Source organism: Dermacentor variabilis, chromosome 7, assembly GCF_050947875.1.
Source record: "Dermacentor variabilis isolate Ectoservices chromosome 7, ASM5094787v1, whole genome shotgun sequence".
Classification (NCBI taxonomy): Eukaryota; Metazoa; Arthropoda; class Arachnida; order Ixodida; family Ixodidae; genus Dermacentor; species Dermacentor variabilis.
The window spans coordinates 99,240,549-99,251,980 of NC_134574.1; the positions used below are offsets into that span (position 1 = coordinate 99,240,549).

Genomic DNA, 11,432 nt, shown 5'->3' on the forward strand with positions numbered 1-11,432 from the left:
ACTATAACACTGTCAATGTTGTTATCAAGTCACAGCCTCACAAAACACAACATACTCAAGAATCCACGATCTCACAAACACAAGGCACTGGGCCTTTTGCATCGAGCCATAACCTGTGTTCCATGAAAGGCTGCCACAGTAGATGTGCCAAACTCTTTCGTTACTGCATCTATAAAAACTACTAATGTGATCGAGAGTTCTTCTATGCATCGTAAAACATTTTCGTTGGAATTCTGCTAGAAACATTGTGCATCATCTGAAATGATGATTGAACTTTCCCATTAGTCAGATTTGCTGAATTCTGGCAGTTAGGGAGTGTGGAGAAATAGAACTGACTGGAGGTATCGTAGAAACTAGCCTCCGGTGCTCCTATCACTACTTCAATAAAGAAATGCAAAATTAGCACTTCAGTTGACTCGGTAAAATCATTTTTAAATGACAGGAGTAGCGAAGACACGGAAGATTCTCTCAGGTTGTCGATTTTCCAACGCATAGCCTGTTATAACAATGTCTCAAACAACAGTAGATGATCATGAGTGTGTGTTATTTTGATCATTATGTTCAGCTAATATCAAGTGAAACTTTATTTTCCCCATGGAGAGTAGTTTTTATCCATTAGTGCTTTGACAGCGTATGTACAAATTATTATGAGCAATCCTTTCCGTCGTGTGGCGTTTTCATTCATGCAATAGCAAGCAGTCGATTTCAGACCGTCCTTCGACTGAAGCTTGACTGGCTGTCTAATCCCTAACATTTTGAACACCGCCTGCGCAAGTGCACTTATTCATTACTGTTCAAGATTGTGCAACCCACCACATTATTGCACTGTACTTGAGACCAACCGCCTTGCTTGCACAGAAAGGCTGATCAAACACAATAATCAAGTACGAGGAGGCTTCTGCTTGTTCCTTGGCCTGATAACCACTGCTTCGCGAGCCTCAAGGCTGCAGTAAAAAACAAGCCAGGTGCCTACTGTAATGAGTAAAAACAAATGCTTCTTGTGCAATAAGAACTCACCTGTTATTACAAAGCTAATGCTTTCATGCAGAGCATGGGTATCATTATGGCTAGTATCAATGCCAACAAATCTTGACAATACATTTTTTCCTTGGTCTGATTTACAAAACTTGAAAACTAGAAACCAAGTGTATATTTGAATATTAAGGTTTTTGTTTTCACTCTCAGTACTTATAATAAAAATAGCGCGTTATTACTTTCTCCCATGTTCCTTAAAGGGCCCCTCACCAGGTCTGGCCATGTTGAGGTGACAAGTGCAGAGCATACAATGCACACTAATGATCGTGTTTGCAAAGAATTACATTGCTAAGCCCCGCGTAAATGTCTGAAATTTCAATCTGAACAACGTTTTCCCTTACCCTCGTGGTGATTGCGCTCCAAGCCGGACGGTGACGTAGTCACGTCCCTGCACCTACGTAGTCGTGTCCGCAGTGTGACGTCGCTTGTGGTGACACGTGACTTCGAGAATTATTGAAGGCAACATTTGTTATTTGTGTAATCTGTTGCTTGAATTGACAAATTGAAGCTTAGAGAAATAATAAAACACACAGATGAAATGTCTGCGTGTTTTTTGTTTTACTTCGCACCGAAGCAAGAGAGATGCACTTTCACTTCGTCTGCTTATTCCTAAAGTCGTGCAGTCATGTGCGCAGGTACCGAAACTATGCCATTTTCTACCCCATTCCAGTGCGTGATCATGCTCCACGATCCGCTTGTTCTGCCTCAGTATTTGTGTAGCATTGAATTAATTGTGCGCTGCACAAAATGAGATATCACAACAGCTTGTGCGCAACACCGTCAGCGAAAGTGTGTAGAGCCGCAAAAAAAAAAAAAAAAAATATGCGAGGAGAAACAAAATGAAGGCGGGGCCTGTGACGTATGCGTCACGCGATCCCCGAGTTCCGGTATGGGAGAACGCAGGGAACGAATTTCGCTTGTGGAGGCTAGACAAGGTCATTGGAGAGAGTGTCTCGCTAAGCAGCGGCGCTCGGCTTCTGAAATCATGGGTTCGCGGCATTGAAATATTTCTAGCTCTGCTAATAATGAGCTGATTTGAAAAATGCTGCCAGCAGAATGCTCCCTTGAGGTCACGTAACAACTTTCAGCGTATAATCAAAATTTGCTATGGGGCCTGGCGAGGGCCCCTTTAACGCGCTTCTTTAAAGTTTCAGATAAGAATTCTCAGCAAATGTCTGAGCAATTATTACTGCTATAAATCCATTCCAAACACCAGTGATCAGGCTATAAATTTATTTATAGCAGTATACGTTGCAACTACTACGTCTTCAAACAATATATTAAAAATAAAACCACTGAAACTGAGGACGTTTCTAGTGGCAACAAAAGAGTTAAGTTGAATTGCTCAATTACATCATTTTAACATCATGTACCCTTGTCACGAGAGCAGTATCAAACAAATGACATTGCAGCTGAGCTTATCAGCTTATAAAGGTCACTCGGTGTCATCAAAAAGTCACCAGATCTACACAATGTGAGCCACTTGTAATGTGAAGCACTCAATAAGAAATAAGTTGTAAAAAGAAGTAGCTGGAATTTCTAGCAAGCCTAAATGGGCTTTTATTAGTTTGATAATGACACTGTTTCACGATCACTTAGACTGCTCATGACACAGAAGTAGTATTATAGGCTCAACCGTCACCCCTGTGACGTTTGAATTTATAATACCAGTATTTGCAGGCACATCCTAACTTCCACCAAACCCAATGCTATAACCATGCTAGCAAGCCACCAAATAATGCAAAAGTGAAGCAAACTCACCTTGGTGTGGTAGCACCTCCTACGGCTGAAGTCTTGACATAGCTTGCGCTAATGATGCTGAATGCCGACGGTATTGGTTTGGTATCTTGAGGCTGAAATGTGAGAGCTATCATGAAGACCTGCAAGGAACAGCCAACTAAGGTTGCGTTTGCAAGGTCATTCACACATCATCAAAACAGTTCCTTGAGAGAGTTCAATATTAGCTGAAAATGACATGGGCAAGCCATGTGAATCCAAGCAGCGTGCTCGTGCCTATGTATTCATGCATTGTGGATGCATCAGAACAATGCTCTGGGTAACAAAGCCATTTTCCGCCCTTTCTACCGCAAGGACTCCTTTGCTTTCAGAGAGGGCACTTGCAAGCAACAACTTTCAGTACTACTAAGGACAATTAAGCCGCACTAACGAATAACAAAGTTGCAGTTTTTCCCAAAAGTACGAAACAGTGAAAGGGCAGCAGTATGGCATAAAGACTTGCAATTAGTTACGAAATATCATTTGCACCGTGCAACAACCTGCACGTCACTGTCCGTGTGAAGTTAGGCTTTGTAGTATAAAGCGAACCAATGTACCATCTACAGCCGACTGCAAGGTCAAGTCCTGTAACCTCCACACAACGTCTATAGGACGGGCCAGTCGTAGAGTTTTGCGTGAGCCTCAGTCACTGCAAAGTTCTGCAATGGTGTAAACGACACACTACAAAATGATCCTCCTTATTCTTCTTACTTGTTGCAAAGCAAGGGTGCCGACTTTAGCAGCCTTGACGCCTTTAGGTAGCATACAAGGCTTTATTAATTGGTTGCTGGCTACCAAGTTTGGTAGCAGGCAACCAGCAACCAGGAGTGTTAGAAAATGCCGCGGCTGTTAGTGGCGCTGACTAACACTCCCAAGCTAAGATCTAGAACACATGCACGAATTCCCAAGAAATTTTATAGGAGGGAAGCCACCACCATAGCCGAATGGTATGGTAGAGCATTGCATGTGTAATAGGTATGTGGCTTCGACTCCTATCGGGACCAGTTGATTTTTCACCCACTTTCATTTCCATTTTTTTTTTCATTATTTCTAGGTTTCAATTTTAAAAATAACAGCCAATTTCCCCTATGCTTTATTTCCTTCTTGCAAGTGTGTTACTCAAATGTATGCACCAATACAGCGATCATGTTTTGGCCACCTCTGGACAACGTTAAAGTCTTCTGCCGCTTCCTATTTTGTCCTTCACTATGTGATGTTGGCATTGCTCACCTCAGTACTGGGTCGAGACAATATTGCACATCACAGCATAGAAGTTGCACCGTGAGGCATTGCAAGTCTCAAATTTGCACACTGCGGGTTTATCCAGATCGGCCCTTATACCACGAATATTTACATCGGCAGCATACTGCATTATGTTTAGAAATCATCAAGCGTGCGACATTTATGATACATGTTAGAAAAATATATGCACCTACGAGGACAATGCCTTTAGTGAAGAATTAGCAAAAGCCCACGTTTCTTTGCTGCCCAGAATGTGCACAGCACAATATGTAGAAAGCCGTGAATATTAACCGCTGCTTTAGCGATTCGATGGTCCCAGCATTTTTTCACGGTATTTTACACCGAACATTAAAAACAATATTAGCATTGACATTCACCAACACGGTATTCACTTCCTTAATGTAGCCAATATTCTGACATCTTTGATCGCCTGACGTTTGACTTTGTACTGCGCTTTGTCATAGCCTATGCGTCGTTTGTGCTACCCTATGACAACCGGAAAAACGCATTTCTTGGTGGCACGGTTGGTTTCAGCGCCAGCTTTCAGTTGGGGTTTAAAACCGGCTGAGGTGCATGGCGAAGACTTTCGCGCGGAGCGGCAAGGTCTCTGCAACAGTTATAGCCGTAATAGCAACGCTGGCCCCTAAAATTCGGCTACCTCACTTTTACACAAATTTTGCTTACCTTTGACCGGAACATCTTGACCAAGCTTTCGACGTCCGATCCGCCGGGCGCTGCGCATACATGATGCAAAGAGGATGTCAGTTAAAGCTTAAAGGAATTAAAGAAAGGTGGCCACACGAAAATACGTTACCAGGAACAAGCCTGCTGCGCGGCGAACTGCAGTCCCAAATGACATCGCTGTTAACGACGTCTTGGGAACAGAGGAACTCGTCGACGATCAAGTTGTTGAGATCCACAGGGGCATGGTTGTATGTTTCATCGTGGAGATTTTGCGGACTGCTTTCGGCGGAACCTGAAGGCATATGAAATAGTTTATAAGCGAGTGCATGATCTCTGAAGCGCCAGCGTTTCAATGTCTTACTATTCGGCGTCGAGCGTCCAAGTTTATTCGGAGTCGACCTGGACTTCCCGCTGCGTCGCTTGGGTGTAGTGAAAGAGGTCGACGCCGCCTTAGCTGGCGAGCTTTTCGGCTTTTTCATCTTGAAGCATTCAGTTATTTGCTTGTCCGATGACATGACAGGGACTCGAAAGCGCTACGCAAACTACGGGACCCATATGACCGATGCAGCGGCGGCACTTAAAGACATTTTTGCTACTTTCCGCCATATGCAAGAATGCATTGTCGATGCCGATGTGAACCACACAGCGAGGATTGAGTTTCCGATTCTCTTAACAAGTTCTGATTTTCGCTACCGATCGTGCACTTTTACGTTAGCATCAAGAACGTGACGGTTATCTGACTGTCGCAAATAAAATGAACCATGCAAGTTAATTTGCTGGAGCATGTAAAGCTGTCCTAAAGTAAATCAAGTGAGTGAGAAATTTTTCGGTCATAAATGAGCGCAGATCGGTGGGCGCCGCCGATGTGCATCGTGAAAGCCACACACCCTCATTTTGCGCGTAAACTCTGCTCTGAACACCGTGGTCTGAACAACACGTACGGCAGGCGACGCCTACTGAGCTTTCCTTGAGATTGTTTTTCGAGGAAGTCCGGACGTGTTACCACCACGGCAATGACGAACGGAGTGTTTGTTGGCAGCAAAACAATCGCATTGGCGTGTTCATCATTGTACAAGCGCATAAAGTCTTCGTAGCACGCAGTGTGCTCTACGGCCCAATATTGCTCGTCAGTTATATGAAATCTTCTCCAGTCGTGAAAACATGACCGCACAAACCAGCGTACGTAATATAACTCAACAAAAGTAATAATCAATGAACATGTATTGCACGCTCTTCCGTTTGTCAAAACTTCGTACATCCTAGCTGTGGAAGAATTGTTACCTGCCCTCTAAGGAGTGTTCTGCCGCAAGAATTTTTTTCTAATTAGTTCATTAATAGCAGATGTAGATACGTCCGAATTGTGCCGCGAAGCTATGATTTCAGTATATAGGCGAGAGCGCCACACCCAACGCACACTCTTAAAGGGCCCCTGAAACGGTTCGGACAAATTTTGTAGACGCGTAGGGTACAGCTTAAGTAGAACATTCGCACCACAATTTAAGTGAAGCGTTACGTATTAATGGAGCTACAAGCGATTAGACGTTACCCTCCTCCCTGGCCATGCTTTTCCTCCTCAACTCCTTCGCCGAGCGAGCGGGGCTAAGCTCCGCCTTCACTGGTTCAGCGTCACGATGCGACGTCACATCGTCCACTTCCGGTTGTTTTGGAGCCCGCCCGCGCGAGACCTCTCCGCTAGCCGCTTGGCCGTCGACCCCACGCGAGAGCTATCGAAGCAGCGTGCGTTGCAAGCATTCTGTCGTAGCGCCGAACGTGTTTTGTATTCCGGTAACCACAGGCAAGCTGGTCATTTCGGCAAATGACTGGAGGCATAAACTCAAGCTGATGAAGGAACATTAGCGTAGACGTACGTGAGCGGCCTGATCGGTCTTCACGGTCCATACACTTGTTGGCGCAGCGCTTAACCAGCCAAACAAAGCGCTAATATTGCTCTAACCAAGTGTAAAACAATTTAAACATTTATAAAAACACGTGTTGATGATTGCACTCCTGCGAAAAATACACACCAGCAGCAAAGAAGAATACACTTCGTTGCTGCTACTGTGTATGGTTGAGCTTTGTGCCACCAGGTGGCTGCACCATGCAGACCATTCATATTTGCCCTTCTGCTCATCTCATGGCTCATCCCGTTACGGCACAGTTAAGCGGCCAGACTCTGTCCCCTTGCGCTTGCGTCTGCCCTAAAACGCTATTGCGCTAGTAATCTTCCGGTGTAAAATGACGGCCACAAACGCGCAAATCCTGGCGCCGATCGCATAGCGGCAGTCTGATGCGCAGCAGGCAGTTCGCTCGTACGCTGCCTTACAGAGGGACACGATGTCGCAGCTTGACATATTGCCAGTCGCTACGTTTGCAGTCCACAAGGCAACAAAGTCCAATCATAGAGCTCGCGAAAAGACTGCGACCGACTCTGACCGCGGAGCTCTCTTCAATATGGAGTACGTTGTAACACAAGCAGACGACACACGCTGTGTGCCGGAAGTGCTTAAGTGTACTGAAAAATTGTTCTTGTGCATTCTCTTTATGTTACTTTCTTTTCATAAAAACAAATTAACTAACATTCCAACTATTACGAAGATAATTTGTTTACCGTAAAGTTGGAAAAATTATCGATCACGCGCCCTTGTCAGCCAATCGGATAGCTCGCCCCACTGACGTCGCATGGGTGATTTCGGTCATATGGGTAGGGGCGGCTTAAAATTCCGCCGAGCCATGCGCTGCGATCGGCAGCGATGTGCGTATTTAAAACCTTATAATAAATTACACGCTTTACGCGGAGCACTTAGATGTGTCAATTATTGATCAGAAGGACCTACTCTTACGACTCAATACGTTTGTAGAAAATCGTCAAAAGCGTTTCAGGGTCCCTTTAAGCAAAATTACGCCTTTTTGCCACACAACGATAGTCGTCACCTGTCTTGTCTGCGTTTCCTTTCTTTAACGCGGCGAGCCCGGTGCTTTCCAGTAACGAACGGCACGCGCGTTATCAGCATGACAGCATTCCCTACAGGAAAGCAGCGGGCGCGGCGTTTTCAAGTAAGGAAACGCAAGCAAGGCAGATGACGATTATCGTTGTGTGGCGGAGATACACCCCCAAGGGTGTACATTAGCATACACTACACTCTTGGAAAAATTTACACCCTTTGGGGCTTATCTTGTCCCGCAACAATAACACTCTTAGAAAAATGTACACCCTTTGGGGTTTATCTTGTCCCACAACAATAATCGTCATCCGTCTTGCCCGCGTTTCCTGTCTCTAACGCGGCGAGCCCGGTACTTCCCAGTCACGAACGGCGCCGCGTTATCAGTGTGACGCAGCATTCTCGACAGAAAAGTAGCGAGCGCCGAGTTTTCAGGAAAGGAAACGCGAGCAAGGCAGATGACGATTATTGTTGTGGGATAAATTTACACCCCAAAGCGTGCAACCGGCTTACGAGTGAATCGTCATCTGTCTTGCCCGCGTTTCCTTTCTCTAACGCTGCGAGCCCGGTATTTCCCAGTCGTGAACGGCATGTGCGTTATCAGTGTGACGCAGCATTCTCGACAGGAAAGTAGCGAGTGCGGAGTTTTCAAGAAAGGAAACGCAAGCAAGGCAGATGACGATTTTTGCTGTGGGACAAATATACACCCCAAAGAGTGCAACCGTTTTAAGAGTGTATAAAAACAGTTTGCACCCTTTGGGGTGTATATTTGTCCCACCCTGCCACAGCAGCCGTCGTCTGCTGTGGCAGGGTCGGCATAGGCGACGCCTCTGTCGAGGCCGCGCTAAGGGGAGAAGTGGAACAGTGGAGAAGGGAAGTGGTTGGCGCTACTTTTGGGCATTGAGGGGTTTTAATGAGGGAATATAGACATTATTTTAGTACACTATATGCGGGCACTTCGACCGCGCTACAGATGTGCGGCTCCGCTCTCTACGGAATTACGCAACGAAATAATTGACGGACGCAACTTAAATGTCTTCTCTGCAACAGATAGACGCCTTCAAGTATACACTAATCCTTTCATAAAGCGAAAAGCTTTCTCGAAGCGTTCTGCTGTTCGCGCTTACATTGACGATCATCGTCGATGATTTCTGCACAATTTTTTTTTCCTTTTAATATTATCGTGGATACCGCCCTTTTAGAGAACTTAAGCGGACAAGTGTAGATTTATACCCGCCGTGGTTGCCCAGTTGCTATGGTGTTGGGCTGCTGAGCACGAGGTCGCGGGATCGAATCCCGGCCACGGCGGCCGCATTTCGATGGGGGCGAAATGCGAAAACACCCGTGTGCTTAGATTTAGGTGCACGTTAAAGAACCCCAGGTGGTCAAAATTTCCGGAGTCCTCCACTACGGCGTGCCTCATAATCAGAAAGTGGTTTTGGCACGTAAAACACCAAATATTATTATTAAGTGTAGATTGATAAGACGCTCAGTAGCAACGTCAAATCAGTTAGGAAAGATAACTTTATCTGCCTTCATGTGGCGATAGAATAAGGTACATGCACTCCACAGGAAGGCATAGAGCTAGGTCGGCAGTGTCACACTCACTCACCATAATTGTTTCAGGCCCCGTACTAACGTTCACGCTCACCTCCACTCGCACTCACAAGCGCCTACTCACGCTCACACTCACCTCCCCTCACTCGCACACACGTCCATTGACACTCACTGGTACTCACTGGCACTCACTCCCGCTCGCAATCACCTCGGCTCACACTCACTGGCACTAACTCGCCCTCACGCCTTTTAAATGAGTGGAAGTGAATGTGAGTACACTCATGAGTGAGTGTGCTGCCCTCTGCCGCTCACAATTCGTGTATATTCAGACCAAAGCTTCCAGTTTAGCACCTATATCTGGAGTGCGAGAAGGCAGTGTTTTTGGCCCGGGTCTACTTTTAATATAGATAAGCGATTTGTCTTCCCGATTACATGGTAACATATCCGTGTAGTCGCTGCCGATAGCGCTTGAAATCAGGGTACTGCGCACGCGCAGTACCATGTCTGCGCGTGCGCATGTACCGTGGCCCCAACGTTTACGTTGCCCTAATCTAAAACTCTTTTGTATTGCACTTGGATTTTATGCGGAAGCTCACGGCGACACCGACGACAACGGAGGAAATTCGCCTGGGGTGTCCATATCGCAATAACAAGTGCTTGCTTTTGGCATCGATCCCTGCATGGAATTTCGCCCTATCGACTATTATCCTGTACGACACCGCCGCGAGGTCGAGAGTATCTACGTGGATTTCGTTGAACCTCGTGTCTATTATTCCAACTTAATAATAAACTAGTTAATATTGCAACATTAGTAACTAGAAGCACTGTGGTGAAATCCACCCAGTAGTCGTCACAGCGAGTGCCTCTGATCTGCTGTAAAAGGGGGGACAACTCCTACATGACATCGTAGACGTGATGGCTTCGATAGTAAGCGTAGAGGTGCATTGCGTCCAACACTTCGGGGGACACTACCAAGTAACAGTGAAGCAGTCATATTTTGTGAAGAACCCAATTACTGATTCAGGAAAATAACACGGCATTCTCCTGGTCTCAGAGATGTTCGCAAATGGTCATGCAGACGTTCCTCCGACTACATCCCGATACAGAAGCCACAACAAATGAGGGAATATTTTGAGAATTTACACGAATACCTAACTGCTGGAGTGAAATTTCGAAATTTACATAACTTTTTTCTGTGGCTTACAAATCGACGTCAAGTTAAAAAGAAAGAGCATACGTGTTTTCATTTCGCGATATATTGGCTGGCGCGGACGATCTGGCTCGTGCGGCGCGTTGCAAACCGAGCGAAGTGTCGTGCGGCTGCCTCGATCGCTAATCTGGCTAACGCGAAGCGCGTAGGGGACGCACGTGCGCGATTCACAGCAGTCGCCGCAGGCAGATCTCCGCTCATGCAGCGCTTTGTTGCCATACAGACGACGCGCGCTAGTCTGGCGCCATCTCATAGCCATCGTTTCTGCACAGCCCGTCTTGCGCGGCACTACGCTTTCCGCTTCATGGTTCCGCTGCACCCTCTTCCTCGCGCTCTCTTCGCTAGCGCGATCTTTCATGTGCCGCTGCGCTCCGCGCTAGTTTCCATCCTTCGATGTGCTCGGTTACGAGGTGCGACAGCAGTCTTTTCCTCACTTGGAACTTTCTACGGAGGCAGTGTCAATCACGTGTGCCCCTTTTTTTTTTTGCAAAATGAAATATTTCGTCGTTATCATCATCCTTCGCCTTTGTCCACTGACCCCGCCTTGAAAAAAAAAAGCTGGATCCGCCCCTGGAATCGAATACAAGTCGAATAGCGTCAGAAACAAACTGTAAATTGTATACGAATCTAATTTTGAATAAATTACAGTAATTTTTTCCGCCATTGATATTAAACGAACTTCCCACATAATGTTTGCGAAGCGTTTATATAAAGTCCAGACGGAGCATTCGCGAAACAAATCGGCAGTTTGTGCGCATACCCTGGTTTCTTCGGAGTGCGAGTGGTCGCGGCTAAAATTCTGGCCCCCTGAGCGAGGTACAGCGTGCTCCAAAGTACTCGCGTTTTATTTCTGACATGGCCGCCGGGATGAAATTTATCCCACTTTTGCTCCAATTTAATGTTTGATTGCACATACTACAGAGGATTTAAACAATTCATATTTACGACTACTCACTGTCAGCTTTCAAGGCTTATCCCTATTAGCTATT

At 46.0% G+C, this 11,432-nt stretch overlaps 1 protein-coding gene across 3 annotated transcripts in view; it reads right to left on the reverse strand.

Moving 5' to 3' along the window:
- Positions 1–5,361, reverse strand: part of LOC142587675 (uncharacterized) — a 30,397-nt gene extending 25,036 nt beyond the window's left edge. For 2 of the 3 annotated variants that reach the window (XM_075698840.1, XM_075698839.1), the window contains exons 1-3: positions 4,868–5,361; positions 4,738–4,787; positions 2,797–2,888 (exon numbers count right to left, since the gene is read on the reverse strand). In XM_075698840.1, the coding sequence (XP_075554955.1) occupies positions 2,797–2,888; positions 4,738–4,787; positions 4,868–5,252 (527 nt within the window). In that variant the 5' untranslated portion in view covers positions 5,253–5,361. The remainder of the gene's footprint in view (positions 1–2,796; positions 2,889–4,737; positions 4,788–4,867) is intronic. The other variant, XM_075698841.1, reaches the window with a different exon arrangement.
- Between the last annotated feature and the right edge of the window lie 6,071 nt (positions 5,362–11,432).